The sequence below is a fragment of the Rhipicephalus sanguineus genome, chromosome 7 (genome assembly GCF_013339695.2).
Source record: "Rhipicephalus sanguineus isolate Rsan-2018 chromosome 7, BIME_Rsan_1.4, whole genome shotgun sequence".
NCBI classification, from domain to species: domain Eukaryota; kingdom Metazoa; phylum Arthropoda; class Arachnida; order Ixodida; family Ixodidae; genus Rhipicephalus; species Rhipicephalus sanguineus.
This window is the reverse complement of record NC_051182.1, coordinates 22,006,862-22,024,246: the sequence shown is the minus strand read 5'-3', so window position 1 is coordinate 22,024,246 and position 17,385 is coordinate 22,006,862. Positions and strand designations below refer to the sequence as shown.

The 17,385-nt window shown below is 50.9% G+C and overlaps 1 protein-coding gene across 1 annotated transcript; it reads left to right on the top strand.

The window, feature by feature from the left end:
• Nucleotides 1-14,370: 14,370 nt before the first annotated feature.
• On the top strand, nucleotides 14,371-15,420 carry LOC119398539 (ATP-dependent DNA helicase PIF1-like). Its single transcript, XM_037665381.1, has one exon. The coding sequence runs from the start codon at nucleotides 14,371-14,373 to the stop codon at nucleotides 15,418-15,420; it is 1,050 nt and encodes a 349-aa protein (XP_037521309.1).
• Nucleotides 15,421-17,385: the final 1,965 nt, after the last annotated feature.

Below are 17,385 nucleotides of genomic sequence, written 5' to 3'. Positions count from 1 at the left end.
CACTCCGTGGATATGCTGTGATTTTTTTACATTCGTTGTAATTAGACTAACCTAGATAAAAATTATAATGAACCGCGCGCACCGCGTGCACTTTGGAAATACGTATACGAAGCGGAATGGAAAAAAGAAACTATTTGTCATAGCATTCTTTTCATATATGACACCGCTGCTAATATATACAGTTTGTAAGTTTTTGTGGCATAGTTTATAGTTTAATTCCTCGCATGTTATTGTACAAAAAAAATTACATTATAAAACGACTGCGCCGTTTCATCACATGTCCTGCCACGCTAAAGTTTCTTGCTTGGGCTAGTCCCAGGGGCGCACATCTGCCTTGCGAAATGTGAAGGCGTCGGCAGTCGTAGTTCTTAACTTCCATCACTGGAACAAATTTAGGAGGTCTTTTTGGACCTCTGCAGAATAACAATAGCTGTCAAGCTGATCCCTTCATTTCTCTCGTTCCCGAACGTTGTGTCACTCTTCAATATACTCTATAAATGCCTCTGAGAGCTTGTCCTTGCAGTTTTCAGCAGTGTTTGTTATGCAAGGCTTGCACAGGACTCTGTTTTTCCCCCCTATTATTATGATGTATGCCTTCCTAACGATGTTGTACCGGTGGAAGGTGGCCTACGCTCGTAAGACTACACTGGTAGGACTGTTAAACACAATGGGAGTGTTAAGCTAGGGAGCTCGAGCGCGCTCTAGCTGGCGGAGTGCGCTCTTGTAAACTTAACGAATGAAAAGAGACTTCCGGTGCGGTGATTACGGAGCGCGCTCTACGCACTCCAACCCTGAGACGATGCACGTGGGCGTACGCGAGAGCTCGCTCCTGTTACGGCTTCCGAAGAAATGACGTGTTTCCGACTCTCTCCTCCGACGAAATACGTTCTCCTTCTCCACTCGTTCCTACCGCGGAAGCAACGTAACATTCGCCATGTCACGCTTTCGTGCCCCCGAAAGCAGAAGGCGGGAATCACCGTTAACCTAAGCTCCGAAGGCGTTGCACTCGAGCGAGCGTGTTCCTTTGGAGTTCGGAGCGCCCTAACTTAACGCGCCCAATATTAATGAGAACTAACGAACCCTTAAGAGTCATCTTCTTTCCTTCACTGGTAGGACTGGCAGTAGGTGGGCGAAGTGATTGCGATCTATTTTCGGGGTTCATTCCAGTTTGGTAATAAAGCTGCGAATAAACTTCTCCACGCTTACTCATTGGATGCGTATGATTCGAGGTAAGGGGATATCACCCGGCATGGAATTCGTGATTCTTATTTTAATGCAGATACTCCGTCAAGCTAACATACTTTGCCTTTACACATGAATATACATGTTTAATGGACTTGTGCTATTCCTGCACATTCCAACGCTATTGTGGCACTATCATGTAGCTCTCGCACCATATAGTGCAGGGGTCTCAAGCACGCGGCCCGCGGACCTCTCGCTAGCGGCCTGCAGCCCGCACATGACTGCCTTCGTCCCATTGTTTTATTTATTTACAAGTACGTTCTTGAGCTACACAGTCATGAAAGGCCTAAAGCATTTTTAGATGTGAAGCATCTTATAGCGGAGTTCAATCCGGTGGTGGTGGTGGTGTGCGGCGTGACCACCCTTACTACGCATGCGCAAACGCCCTCCCCCTCGCCTACCCCTCCCCCTCTCTCTTCCCCCCTCACCACTCCCCCTCTGAAACGCGGGCTCTACATGCCGAAACACTGCTTCGCATCGCCTCACGGTCCTCTTTAGCGGGAGATGGTGTGATTTTTTTTCACGAGGCACCGCCTGCAGCCACCATGTGTTGATACGTAACCGTGAAACAAAACACTATATTGCAGAAGTGGCGTCCAGATTTTAGTCATTTTGGAGAGGGTATCGATATGTTGGTGGGAACTTGCCGCCAGATACCCTTCAGAAATGACCCATATATGATATATTAAAAAGGTCTTTCAAATGGCAACGTTGTCTGACGACTGATACAACCAGGCCCGTAGCCAGGAATGTTCTCCGGCGGGGGGGGGGGGGGGGGGGGGCGCTTGCTGAAAACCTATACTGTTTAAGAAAAGCACCTATTTTCATTATTTATTTTTTGGTAAAAACACCTACTTCACCAAAATTTCAGGGTGGGGGGGTGGCTAGGGCCCGCTCCTTGCTACGGGCCTGTGTACAACCTATTCCTCCCTCCCCCCCCCCCCCCCCCATCGCCTCCTACCTTCGTCACTGTCCTGGCCCTTGCGGAAGTAAATTTTCGTAAATGCGGCCCGTTAGCTGAGGCGGCTTTGAGACCCCTGATATAGAGCGGAACAAGACGAACGCTCAGAGCTCAATAATGCGGGCACAAAAAGGAGGTAGTGCATGTCCATCTCGCGTCACATGACGTCGGGGAACCTAGACGAAGCCACGAAAAAAGAATGTCTTTATAGGGATCTTATGCAGCGAGGCTCCGCGCAGTCTTTTCGTTTTAGTGGAGGGCTGGAACTTTCAAGAACATTCCCCGGCTTTGAAGCTCCGTAATCGCACTTGCGATGATAAGTTATAGGTATACATTTATTATATTGTATTTATTACGGCGATTACAGAATAACATTCTGGGTATAAAATAATAACGAATGCAAGTAAAGCACGGAATAGCGAGATGTTAACTATAGACGTCAGACTCTGGAGTTTCCAAGATGTGTGGCGCCACCTGTCGGAGAAGTATTGAATAGTGCATAGACCGACTCTCTCGCACAGTTTGCTATGGGACCAGCTGCAACTAGCGAGTGCGAAACAACGATTGAGCTTAATATCGCGTGTGTTGGCGCATTTAGCACTCAGAACGAGAGCTGTAAATTGCTCTCCGCTAGTCGGACGCGCCTTCGAACCGTCGTGAAGTGCTTGCTGGATCACTCGCCTGAACGACGGCGAAAACAGCAGCAGACGAGAGCCCTCCGCACGCTACGAAGAAACGCCGCAAAAGACGCACTGTTGCGTTGTGAATTGCCACGGACGTAAAAGACTGAATGACAACGTTCAGTTTTACCGATTTCCATAGTTGTCGTACGAAGAAGAAAGGCGAGAGCGCTGGATACGGGCCGTTGCGAGCGTGTTGGGTAAGCGAAGTACCCGCGTTCGCCAGAGCCGGTGGCATGAATGTGTGGCTCTGCTGTTGTTTTGCGTAGCCCTGATGCAAAACCGTGGTAACCTTGACTATGAAGCTCAGCAGAGGCTCTGACCGCGGTGCTTGTCGTGTAACACGACGTGAGCAGCTAGAGGCAGACTGGAGACGCGTGATACGCACACCGCGACGAGTTGGTCGTCACAACACAGCATCGCGGACGCATGTACGTACGTTTTGAAGGCTCATAGTTCTGGTTCTAACTAGCTAACACCACGTGCGTCATACAAGTAAATCGCAGAATGTTGGTCGTGACCCCCTTCAGGTTTGTTTCGCCCGTGTCCTCCGCGGTTGCCGTAGCTATCTCGGAGGCCACGGTTTTGGATTTGGTTGTACCCCGCGAAAGTGGACGTGCACGTATCCCCATTTGCAGTACATACAAACGGAAGACGACCATCAAGAGACCATTTGAGGATGCGTAATAAAACACTCCAACGCACAGGAAGCGAGAGACGAATTAAGGGAGAATGCAACTGAAAAGGCGAAAATCGCCGGAGCCATTCGCCCCTGATGAACCGAGTTTTGTACCACTGATCGTAAGATGCACAGCTAAGTAAATTGATCGTGTATGTAGGTACTTTATCGCTGTGGCATACGTATATACCCGATTTTAACGCATTTAGGCTCTAGAGAACGGATGTCGGAGGCCTTGCCTCGAACTCGGTGTCGTGTGATGCTCGCTTGTACTTACGAGTTGCAGCGCGCGGTAATAGCTAAAACTAATTTTGCATTGTACTCGCAGTTCGCTTTGATCAGCTTCCTTTGTTTCTGAAGCGTGGATTGGCGGAAGAAGCTTTATAGGTCCTTGATTTTCAGGAAACCGCGCCTCGACACCAACGAAAGAGGAGGAGTTATATTGCGGCCTATGCACATTCGCTTGCGGGCGGCTCTCTTTGCACTACCCAGTTAGTGCCAGGGCTACGATGAGGGCGCTGGTGGCGGTGTTTTTCGCAGCGCCGCCTGGGCAGAGTCTGACGTCTATATTTGCGCCTGGTGTATTTACTTTTAGCTGGCCTGTTTCAGATAAATCGAGTAGCCCCATATGCAAGACGCAAAAGAAGATCAATACTTGTCACTCATAAAACTTGTCCAAATAGCTTGGCCCACATAAAAAAAGAAAAAAGAATCGTTTTATCGAGATAAAATCTGAAGTGTATGTGTGCGCGCAACGCATGAGGAACACACTTGAATGGACACTAAATAAAAACAATTCTTCTATTATCAGTAAATTACTCTTAAAATACCATAATGGCCACGCTCGCTGCGACAAGAGCATTTCGTAAGCGAGAAAACGCGCGAAAAGAAAATGCGCGTGCCGACGCCACCTTGAAAATCGTGCAACAACACCGTGACCTCATAGATTTTGACGGCGTCTACTGGCATCTTCGTAGTTCCTAATCGGTAAAAATTAAGTACATTAACCTCTGAGAGCGCCATAGACTCAACATACGAACCTTCAAGAGGTTTTGTTGACGCAAGGTCCCCAGAATACGACAAATACAGTTTGAAATCCGTGACGTCACGCGCGGAGACTCCGGCGCCAAATTTAAAAATGAAACTTTGCCCTTTATTTCTCCTTATGATGGTTAAACCAGTTACATTCGTGTTCTCACTTTACGAGTCTTAACCGATTCATTACATCGCTTTAAATTCGCTTTAAGAACTAAGCAAAGTTCAAGCCCGGCCCGACCCGAGCCCGCCACCTCAAACCCGGGCCCGGCCCTAAGCCCGGAGCTTCAAACCCGAGCCCGGCCCGGCCCGGCCCACGGGCCGGGGCGGGCCCGGGTTTTCGGGTAGGCCCGAGCCCGTGCAGTGCTCTACTCTTGACCACGTCGCCGCACCGAACCCGCCAGCACATTCCTAGAGTAAGAACAGAGTGGACGAAATGCACAGAAACAGGAACTTTTCAAGAGTGAGTTTGCATATGAATGTGTCCCAGATGTTTGAGAACGATGCAGAGAATGCGTAACGACCTTACAGGTGCGTTACACGAGCGGCCGCATTAAACCTGAATCGATGGCTAACACCATCAAAAGACATGTGCACCGAAAATCGGATCTCTGAGGGCTGCGTGCGTTGAATTGAACCGCATTCCGTCCCTGTCATTTGTGCCGAGAGTGTTTGAAAGCTTCGTGACGTCTTGATGGTGCTGCAGAACAAGAACCGGAAACAGGGGGCGCGCTTTCGCCGAGCTCCCGCTATTCAGCGGCCGCTGAAAAGGACAGTTCATTACATGGACACACCGAGAAGAGCACCTCCGGCGAAGTGCTGCATTTTATTTCCAGATTCCCCATTCGAATTAAAAGAAAAGGCTAACGGCGGGGCGCCGCAATTATTGCGCGGTGGCGGCGGCGGCGTGATCTCTCTTGGGACGTCGGCGGCGGCGCGAGCGGCGTGACCAAACACAGGCGGCGGCGGCGCGGCGCGGCGGCGCACACCTCTACGCGTGAGGCACTAATAACAGGCGTGCAGATAGTTAAGATTGCTGTAGGAAACTGTATTCCTTGTCAGACAGGGTGAGTAACGGGGCTCTAACACACTCTGAGCTTTTGCGCATCATCATGAAAGTCTCCAAAATTTCTCGAGCGCGATTGACATCATGGTACTTGCATAGTAGCTTGGTGTCTTGAAGCAGAGGTGCGCATCCGCATATGGCACAGTGGATACGCCAGATTACTGCCGTGCTTATTCCTCACGTTGTTCGCATGTTCCCGCAGGCGGTTGTTTACGCATCGTCCGGTCTGGCCGACGTACGTCCCACCGGAAGTGGTGGGAATTTCATACATTACACCACTTTTGCATTCCACTAGGGGCGACACGTAGTTCTTCCTGTAGGGGTCGGCGTCACAGTGGGTGCCGTTCGCACGTTTGCACAAAGACCTTAGTTTACGAGGGCCGAGAGCACAACCTGCACACCGGCACGCCCTGCAGCCTTTTTTGATTCGGTGGGAAACCGCATGTACGCACGGGATGACCGCTAAGTTCGACTTGTCGAGTTTGGGCCGAGCCATTACCTTGGGCGACTTGAGCTCGTGAAGTAGAACCTCTGCCAACGACGAGAGAAGAGGTTACGGAAAACCGCTTATTTTGAGGCGCTCCATTTGTTTGCAAAAGCTGCGGTTAACTTCGTGGTGGCAGGAGTGGGTGAGAGCATTCTTCAGGGCTCCTAGTGCAATGGCTCGTTTGAAGATTCTTGAGTGGGCCGAGGAAAATGGCAAAAGCTGCTTCTTTGAGAGCGGCGCGTATGCCCAGCAGGTGTGGTTTTGGCTGAGGGGGAGCTCAAGGTCGAGAATACGGATACAGACGTCGACTGGGGTCTCTCTTTCGTGAAGGCTTCGGAAGATAGACTGGAAGGCACTGAAGATCAGCTGCACATGTGTGAGGGTGTCTTCCGAATTAGCGCTGAACAGAACCAAAAAATCGTCCACGTAGCGAAACACTTTGGTTGAGCCAACTTATACGAGGTGGTCCGAGAGCTGTCTATCGTAGTGTGCCAGTAGCAAATCATTTAAGCTTTGTTTCTTCTGTCCATGTTTAAATTAGCGCTGTGTTTTTAAGATGAATCCGTACCAACGAGCTCGCATACAACTCTTCTAGAGTAAAATCGTATTTTCTTGCAAAAGCTGCAAACTCGTGGCTTACAAATTGTGGCCCATTGTCGGTGCACACTTCCATGGATACGCCATACCGTGCGAACATGGAACTCAGTGCCGTGATGGTCGTCCTCGCAGTGGCATCGGCAAGTTTCTCGACTTCAGGGAAGTTACTAAGCGCATCGAACGCCACAGTGTATGAAATTTCTGCGAAATAAAAATATCTACACCAGCTCGATACCACCCGAAGCAGGGACTGGGCGCATCAGCAGTAGCCCCTGCTGTTGCTTATAAGCATATTCATAACACGTGGGGCAACTCTGGATCATAGTAGTGATATCGTGGCTGAGACCAGGCCAAAAAACAAGACGACGGGCCATTTCTTTGCATTTCTGAAGACCGAGATGCCCAGCATGAGTTCTTGCCAGGATATCACGGCTCATGCGTCTTGGTATTATCACTTTCGTGCCTTTTAGCAATATACCATTCACAACGGGAAGTTCAAAGGAAAAATGCTTTAGCTCGCCTTCGATATTTTCGCCAGTTGAGAGACAAGAGATGATTGTCCGCAGGTAGTCGTCCTTTGCTGTTTCATTCACCATTTTCTGGCGTGGGTCTTCAGTGACCAGGTAGCCAAGGATGGCAACTGCGTGCACTTCGTCGTCGTCCGTAGCCCCACTGGTATCGTCCTGAGGAGCCGGAGATTATCGCGACAGCCTGTCTGCCAGGATAAGGTGCTTCCCTGGGACATACTGTAAAACAAAGTCATAGTTTAGAAGTCTCAGAAAGAACCTTTGCAGACGAGGAGGCATGTCACAAATTCCTTTTGCAGCTATAGACAACCGAGGTTTGTGGTCCGTCTCGATGACAATCTTCTGTCCGTAAATGAACTGGTAAAATTTGTCGCAGCCGAAAGAAATGCTGAGCGCCTCCTTTTCAATTTACGCATAACGCTGCTCTGTGTCCTTTAGCATACGAGATGCATATGCCACTGGCCACCAGTGGCCGTTGTGACATTGCAAGAGCGCTGCACCCATGCCGTCTTTTGAAGCGTCGCAAGTTATCTTTGATTGCTTCTTTTAATCAAAGATGGCTAGCACTGGTGTTGTGCTTAGAATCTGCACGACGCTTTACCACTCCCTTATATGGTTCTCAGTCCATTCGAACTGTGCGTGTGGTTTGATAAGCGCTCACAGTGAAGCCGTTCCCTCAGACAGGCGTGGCACATATTTAACAAAATAGTTTAGAACGCCAAGCATGCGCTGCACATCTGATTGGTCTTTAGACACGTACGTTTGAAGCAAACTTTGGGGTTTGGTGATATGCCCTAGCGAGTAATGATATCACCTAGGAACTGCACTTCAACGAAGCCAAACCTGCATTTTTCCGCGTTGAATGTGAGGCCCGCTTTTTCGGCCGCTTTCATGACTACCACTAGTCTTTGGTCGTATTATTTTTTTGGTTGCCTCCCACACCAAAATGTCGTCGATGTACACGTGTACATCAGGAAGGCCATCGAAGATCTCGCTCATTTGTTTTGAAAAACTTCGGGGGCCAACGAAATGCCGAACGGCAACCGCAGATAACGGTATCTTCCAAAGGGGCTTGCACAGGTACATATTTTTGACGTTTCTTCGTATATTGAAGTGTGGTGAAAACCAGAATTTGCGTCTAAACAGCTAAAATAGGCTGCACCAGCCGATTCCCCTTCCATGTCCTCGCGCTTTGGCAGCTGATAATGCAGCCTTTTGACATGCTCGTTTATCTTTCTTGGGTCCATGCAAATACGAAGCCTGCCATCTTTTTATTGCGATAGCAATTATATGGGCAGTCTCGGCTGGTTTTTGCCGTCGCCGTCGGCGCCATCATGCACCGTATATGCATAAGTATGTATATATAAAAGTCCCAAAGAAATATAATTCATAAAAATGCTTCCGAAGCGCGGAATCGAACCAGCAACCTCTCGCTCCACAGCGCGTGGCGCTAACCACTACGCCACAAAACACAGATCCTTCAGGGAGCTAACGGCGAGCGTTATGTACACACCCTTTACCACTGGCAGTACTCAAAGATGGCAGGCGCTTATAAGCGTCTCTTTACCAGCAAGATGGCGCGAGAAGCGCAACAGGCGCATTTAAAAGTTGTCGGCCAGCTCACTCGCTTCTAATATTTTGCAGGGAGAACCTTGTGCTTCCGCTGTCTGCTCGCGCGATGATCTCGTGGTGAGGGAAGGAGGGATGTTTTGAGCTTTCACCATGATGTCCGCACTGATGTTACGGGGCGTACAAAAGTCACTCGAGCTCAAGGGACGCCGCTAAACGAATAAACAGAAGATCAGCTCGACACTTGAAGCACGATAGTTTCCTTCGCTGCTTCAGCCGCCTTTGCAACAGGAGCGCTATTCAAACTGAGAGTATCCATTGTCACAGCTTATTCGCGATCGCTCGGTGTATATCTGTGCGTTCGTTTCGTGCGTGCTTCGCTTGATAGTTTGCGTTCATCTTCTGTTTGTTCATATAGAGGCGTCCTTTGAGCTCGAGGGACGCACCGGACATTTCAAGCTGCTACCCGCTCTTCGCGTTGCGGTATCCTTTGTTGCTATCAGATTCATTGCTTAGCTGTTTTCAATGAAACTAAACGGCCAGCAGCCTAAACGAGTTGCAGGCGCGGGGGGGGGGGGGGGGTAACCGCCGCACCGGATGTGGTACTGACATACGGTGAGCCGCTGCAGTGCATTCCGCTGATAAGTCACCTTACATGGCGGCGCCAGCGCGCCGTCATCACCGTCATGGCATAGGGCATACTCGTGAAGTGAAGGTCGTCTATGCTCCCCTGTCCACCTGGTCAGCCAGCGGTTCCTAACTCTTACTAGCCACAGTGGTTGCTGCCGGGGGCAGATGTTTCTGCAGCGCAGCAGCGCGTCCATCACGGGGCACTTCGCGATGTCATGTCCCTGCGTGTCGTCCGAACACCGGCCGAACAGCTTCAACGAAATGCTAGTCGTTCTGAAGCAAGGCGGGCTCGCATGTGCCCAGACGCAGGAACGACGTGCTGCTGCGCGTGCATCTAACACAGCAGCTGAACGCCGAGGGCGCCTAGACGCGGTCCTGCGAGAACACGAGGCTGTGCCGAGGCGACAGCGTCGACAAGACCCGGCACCTCGAGAGCACGACGCGGACAAACGTCGTGCCCGCCGTGAGGATGCCACATTTGAGAGCACGAAGCGGAGGCAGGGGCGTAGCCAGGGAGGGCACACCGGGCCCTGCCCTCCCCCCAAATTTTTTTGCCATGACATACAGAGCTCAAAATTACACTCGATCACGTCTGCCCGCCCGACCCCCACTTAAGATCAAGGAGGTGCCCCCACCGGAAAAAAATTTCTGGCTACGACCGTGAGCGGAGGCACATCGTGCCCATCGTCAAGATGCCTCAGTGCTGGAACGCGAGGTCGAGGCGAGGAAACAACGCCGACAGGACCCTGTACTTCGAGCGCAGGAAGCGGCTACTCATCGAATACGGCGTGACGATGCAGCTGTGCGAGAACACGAAACCGACTCAAGTTGACAGCGGCGCTCGCCTCAAGTAACCGCGTCTTGCCCACAGGCATCACATTTGACAGCAGCCACCGCACATTTCGTAAAACAGTTCTTCAATAACCCATTTGGATATACATGTGACGTTTGTGATCGCCTTTGATTTAAAGCTGACCTGTCGACCATCCGCGTAGGTCATGTGCCCCTGCTTGCTACCGAGTTTCCGAACGAAGACGTGCATTCCTCCATGTTGTGTTCAACATGCCGCGGGGCACTGCAAAGGAATGCAATACCAGACCTCTCTGGGAGTAACGGTTACGTTTACCCGGCCATTCCCGCTGAGTTGCCTCCACGGAACTTGGTGAGTGAGCGTTTGATCGATCTCCTCCTACCATCCATGCAATTTCGTCGCCTTGTGTACGGTGGAGGACAGTATGTCATCGTGGGCCCCGTCGTTAACGTTCTCGTCGAAGTATATGATACAATGGTTAAATCGTTACTACGAAACGTCCACGAAGACCATGCCATCAATGTTCGCATTAAGCGTAAGCCTTAATGAACAAGACAACATAACTCTCTGTTGTTTTGAAAAAAATCTGAGTTGAAACCCTGGCTCGATGTGTTGTGTCGGAGTACATTGTACAAGTACTTTGGTATTACTCTGGACGCTTCGGCTTTAGATGGTCTTCCCGACTACGATGCATTCCAACTGCTTGACGATTCCGTCGAAAGCTTGCCCCAGTGTCCCGACGTAGAAAAACCTGTTGATGCACGTGTGGCGCTTAATTTATTCGAACAGTCTGTGGTATGTAGGGTGCCTTGATGCGCGTTTTGTTGCGCGACATCGAGGCACACTAGTGGTATGGGATGAAGAGCGCTACCTGGCCATAGCTCCTGGTGAACACAAACAGCGATGAAAGAGCGGAAGAACTGTCCTTCCCTCAAACATAGCTTGGGGAGCCAGTGCGAGTTAAACCAGAAGCGCATCCCTTTACATATGCTACCAGTGAGATACGTCGCAAAGACCGTCGCGGTGTTTCGCCTCACCACATCTTGTTCATGGCAATGAAGGTGCTCCGAACGACGACACCGACAAATCACGCGCCAAATGCTTGAAGACGAACACTTCATTCAGGATTCTATTGACCAAGACATGGCATTTATGAAAGGCGTTCCCGACACAGTCCACTTTTGGCAGCAGCGAAAGAAAGATGTTTTCGCTATGATACGCCAGTTTGGCAAGCCAACTGCTTTTCTCACTTTTTCAGCCTCAGAGATGCACTGGCCGCGGTTGCTCACTCTGCTTCAGCGGTTGTGCCATCAAGATTCTGGCTTAAAAGTGCACGTGTCGGAAATGACATCAATCTACCGTGCCCAGCTCGTCAACAGTGACCCCGTAGTGTGCCCCATTTACATTCACAGGCTTGTGTGCATCATCCTAAACATCCTGCGTTGCCGCGGTCGCTCTCCTTTGAAGCCTCACCGCGTCGCGGACTACTTCAAGCGAATTGAGTTCCAGCACCGGGGCAGTCCACACGCTCATATCTTGCTTTGGCTGGTGAACGCACCTAACGAAACCGTCTCCCCTGACATGCCAGATACGATGCGCCTCGCCACGCACCTTGTGTCACTCGATACCTCTTTGTTGCCGCGCCTTCGTACTCAAGTGCACAAACACAAGCACACTTGCTACAAGCGCGGAAACGCTCGTTGCCGTTTTGGCGCTCCTTTTTGGTCCACTGAAAACATCATGGTGCTGCTTCCCTATCCGCTCACAGAAGACGATGACGAAGCCGCGCGGCGCGTGACACTTAAATAACGCTTCTTGCAGATACACGCCGCTCTAGAAAGTAATGACTACGACAATATCAGTCAATTCCTTCAACACCACGCAGTCACATCCTATGAAGAGTACGTCTCCGTGCTCCGCGCTGGCATTACACGCCCGACCATGTTTATCCAACGAATAATGCAGCGAAAATGGATCAACACATTCAAACCGTGGGTCGCCTCTATGCAAGACTCAAACATGGTCCCTCAGGTGATCCTGAACGCGTACTCGTGTGCGACTTATGTCGTAGATTGCGTGAACAAGTCTAATCGCGCAGTCTCAAACCTACACAAAGCTGTCTCGGACATTTTGGCAAACACTCCAAACATACCTTATGGCCAGGCGCTTTGTGTACTTGGCGTCAAGGCTGTTGCGATGAGTGCTCAGGAAGCTGCTTGGACTCTGCTCCGACAGGATATGTCAAAATCAAGTAGACGGATCTCGTATATTGCCACACGCCTCCCGGCAGAGTGCACACGCGTTCACAAAACGCGTGCGCAGATGGAAGCAGCTGGACTCGACGCGGCGTCAACGCATGTGTCGAAATTTGCGGTGTTGCGGAGATACGAAGAGCGCCCCGCCAACTTGGAACACGTGTGCTGGGCAGACTTTGCAGCGCTTTACAGTGTCCACTCCTACCAAAAGCGTCGCGATCCAGCCGTCATTCGTTACCGCGGCTACTCTGTCGACGACTCACTTAACTACAAGCAAGAAGCGGTAACACTGTTCCTTCGTTTCCGCCGGGAAGTGGACATTCTTGATGGTAATGCTTTTGAACATATTTACGCCGAAAACGTCGACGCCTTGCTTCTGAAGCGATCTTAATATGACAGCAGGTTTGCCCAGGGAAGTGAAATTTCCTATACCATCCATGGAACGCGATATTCGCTCGCAGCGCTGGACGAACGCCTGGTCTTTGGGGGCGGTGCTAAACATGGCGGCGCATTGCAGACACGCGCTCGGGGCGCCATCTTGATGAGGACTGAGGATCTGAGTGGCGGGGGGAGGGGGGTGATTTAGCGCCAAATTCAATTGGGATGCACCGGCAAGCCAAATGAGCGAGTGGAAGGTATTCAGATGGTGAGGGCGCGACCTTCTTCCTGTTGCACAAACCGCCACATGATCAAAACGGCAAAGTTTGAGATTTTATTGATGAAGGTTTGCCCATCTACCTATTTTGCACCACTTATTCTAAGTAAGACTTTCTTTTTGTTTACGTGTACACATAAATTAGACAAGAATAAAGAGCGGAGTTCGTTTGAATGTTTTATTGCCTAACCGTGCCATTCATACAGTAAACACACAACTTCAATATCTTACGCTACTGCAGCAACCGCATCCTAATTTGCCATGCAAGCGTAGAAAAACAAAACGAGCAGCATGCAGATCGTACCTTTCGTCCGCCGGGATCCGAAAGATTTTTATGCCGGTGTGGCGTGAGGAATTTGGACACCACTCAGCACAGCACGATTGTTGATGACGGAGCGAGTCCATTCATGCGTCTGTTTCGCTGAAGCTTGCAAGGGTTTCGCTGAAACAAACTTTACGGTGGTAAACGCAGCCTTTGGGACACCGTAGGTGGTAGCGTACATGGGCGCGCGACAAGAAATGCCCCCTTTTCGCCGTGAGAGATAGGACGGCACAGTTCCCGTTTTCCACACCGGGTGGCGCTCGTATTTTCACAATCTCGAACTGCAACCTTTAGGTTCACTTGCGTATTAAAAACTCCGGAGTTAATAAGTGACCTTGTAAATAAATATAAAATTGAACAACGACGTTCATTTATACTCGTAGGCAGTACAGCCCGCAAACAATAGAATCGCTGCGGGACAGAAAAACCGAGAAGTTTTATCCCCCTGGTTCGATATGCACCAGCTGCGTGACACATGTCTCCAGATGTACGTACGCAGACGACGCTCATGATACCGAACTGCGCAATGAAATCGACCCACAGCACGCTCGCGTGGTCGACCAAAATGACGAGGAAGATCTGCTTGGAGCCCCTGATGCCAACTTAGTACGGCAAAAGCTCGTTGCGCCGCCGTCTGCACGCGTCAGGACGTCATGACCGGTGATACCTACAGGGAAATGATGCGTCTCACCAACAAGGAGTAGTTCGAAGTTATTCGGGAAGTCATCCACCGCCTAACGTGCCCGGCCTCCGACCCGCTCACAATTTTCCTGACTGACGTGGCGGGTTGTGGCAAGACCTTCGTTCTGCGGCTTATTATCGACGCGTACAACCGCTACACCAACACCGCCTCAATGTGCACGCACAACGCGTATGTCTCGTGCGCCACAACAGGTAAGGCAGCGGTTGCCACCGGCGGACTCACCGTGCGCGCCGCGTTCAAGCTGAGTATGCGCACCGACGGGGGCTTGCGCGATGGAGACCTCAACTCCTTCCGTTCAACATTCACCAACATCAAGTGTGTCATTGTTGTCGAATGCAGCATGATGAGCAGCGACACTCTCGCACGTGTGGACGACCGTCTGTGGCAGATAACTGTAAGCTACAATGAGCCTTTCGGTGGCTTGGACTTGATCATGTGCGGTGACTCGCGCCAGCTTCCCCCCGTTCGCGCAAACGAGGTGTACAAACGCAGTAGGACACGGGACAACATCTTTAACATGCACGTCACTTGGCATCACCTCTCCCACTTTCCACTTACGCAAGTCGTCCGCCAGAGCGACGCCAACTGTTCCACCGCCTTGTCTAAGGTCGGCGATGGTCGTGTGCTCGAAAAGGAGGAAGTCGACATGCTTCAGGCCCGCTTCTTCTCCAAGGACGACGCGAAGCTCCACTGCCCTCACGGCGTCAGGCTGTTCCATTGCAACAAGGAAGATGAGGCGTACAACACGCAGGATGCCGCCCAGGGCGTGGACGCTATTTACGAGGCTAATGCAGACGAAACCATTGTCGGCTACTGCAGTGATGCCGACTCTAAGAGTGCGAAGCGTCGGTTACGCCACCTTACCATTTCTGAGGTTGACAACTTGCCGCGAAGATTTGTGCTATGTTCAGGAAAGCCATACATGCTTACCCTCAACATTGACGTGTCCAACGGCTTAGGTAATGGAGCGGTAGGTCAACTCAAGCACGGGCAGTTGGATGAACTGGGCCTCCCTAAACGCCTTTGGCTCCACTTTCCTTCTAAAGCACCAGGCAACATTGCACGAGTCAAGTCGAAGACTATTCGCGAAGTTGCAGGCCCTGTCGTGCCTGTCGACTCTGTGCCCATCGAACTGCGCACCGCCACCATCACTTTGGACAAAAAACGCATGTTTCTTGCCGTCGCAAGCACTTCCCTGTAATGCATGCGAGTGCTGTCACCATACACGAATCTTAGGGGGGAACATACAGCCAGGTGGTGCACGAGTATCACAAGCGGCATCCTCAGTAGCTCGTCTACGTTGCTTTCAGTCGAGCGAGCACACTGGACGGACTTTTCTTAACAAACGCAGAGCAGGACTTCACAGTTTACTATGGTACAGAAAATGGCGATCGGGCCTTGTCGGACGATATTCGTCGATTGGAAAGTCGTCGACTTAATACAATCACCGCCAAGTGCCTCGCCGGTCACCGTACACATTAGCAACTTGCAACATGAACGTGCGCTCGTTGCCCGCGCACGCCGTCGATGTCTCGCACGATCACGTCATCCGCGAGGTACCTCTACTGTGCCTCATGGAAACCTGGATGGACACTTCCGTCGAACTGCAAGGATACAAGTGCGTCAGCATCGCAAAACGACAAAATCACCGAGCTGCTGGAGTGGCCGTTTACGAACGCTTCGACGACCCCACACTTTTACCGCGCAGCGTTCCGTACCAATTCATCTCGCTGCCAAAGATGAGTTGTGGTGATGCATGTGCCGTGAAAACATCACACGGCTTCGTCGTCGCAGCAGTCTACATTTCGCCAGCAACATCGCGGGAAGACATCACTCACTTCTTGCTGCACAACTTCAGTGCGGTGTGCCAACAGGATGTGCCGGTGATCGTCACTGGATACTTTAATGTGAATGTACTTCGACGTTAAAATGAGTGGCTTGTGGTGTTTCTCGGTGCTGCACTTGGACTCCACCTCCTCTTTGACGTCACACAGCCAACTACACGCAACAACACCTGTCTAGATATTGTGTTCGGAAAGGGTGTTGCGTCACGTGTGCACTGCGTGCCATTGCCAACGTACTTAAAGGAGCACTGACATCAAATTTCAAAGTCGAGATGTGCCCTTCAGTCGATTGCTCGGTATGCATAGGTCTCCTTGGCCAAATTTGAATCCGTCGCGTGGAAGTAATTTGATTTCGAGGGCAAACAGCATACGAAAGCTCAACGGAAGATTGATCACGCTGCGACATCGACACTAGTGCTACGTAACAGGTGTGATACATTCCGACCATACCATCCTGAGTGACGATACGCTAGTAACAATGACGTCGACGATCTGAGTGCATTTATAGTGCCGCCGACGCCAGGCGACGCTCTCACCGGCTCTCACTGGCTCGTCTCGCTGTCCCCAACCGTACCTGCGATTCATCGTGTCGTATCGCTTGATTTGTCGTGTGATCCTCGGCACGAGTGCGATCAATCGGAGCGACTGCGTGCCAGCATGTCGGGAAACCGCTGCGTAGTGCGGACCTGCTCGTCGAGGCGCGGAAAAAGCGGAAAGTGCGTGGCGTTTCATTACACGTACGGTACACGCCAACACGACCACAAGATATCGAAGTGGAGCAGCCTATTGATAAATATCATCGCTAACAAGTAACACGTATATAGCATTATTAGTGAATGTCAGTTCGTCCGTGGACTTCCTTGCGCTAGCGTAATACCGGGTTACTGCAGCCGTAACCGTGAGAGGCCGGATAGGTGGGGACATCTGGCGGCGCAGGATTGTTATTGTAGAAACCTATCGTATGCTATTTCTCCGCTGGTGTGCATTCGCTATGCCGATATTCTATAGACCGTTATGCGTATACCGAAATGCTGTGCACGCTAAAATTCTCTGATATAGCTAATTGAGACACACCAGCGAGTATGGCCCATGCGTGCGTCCCCGGGCACCTCCTCGTTGCTGCTTGGAACGGCGTCCATTTTTGAATCGCTGTTTTGCAAAGGGTCGAAGCGAAAATGATTCGCGACGTCACGTACCGCGGTGATTCTAAGTTCCAGAATGTCGTCTTCAACACTAGTCGATACTCTTGACGGTGACGACGGCGATGCTGGTGACAAGGCATGACTGAACGTGCGTGCCTAGCAGACGTCATGTTAGCTGAG

Bases quoted from the DNA above. Each gene is read 5' to 3' on its own strand.
- LOC119398539 (XM_037665381.1), top strand. From the start codon at position 14,371: ATGTGCACGCACAACGCGTATGTCTCGTGCGCCACAACAGGTAAGGCA.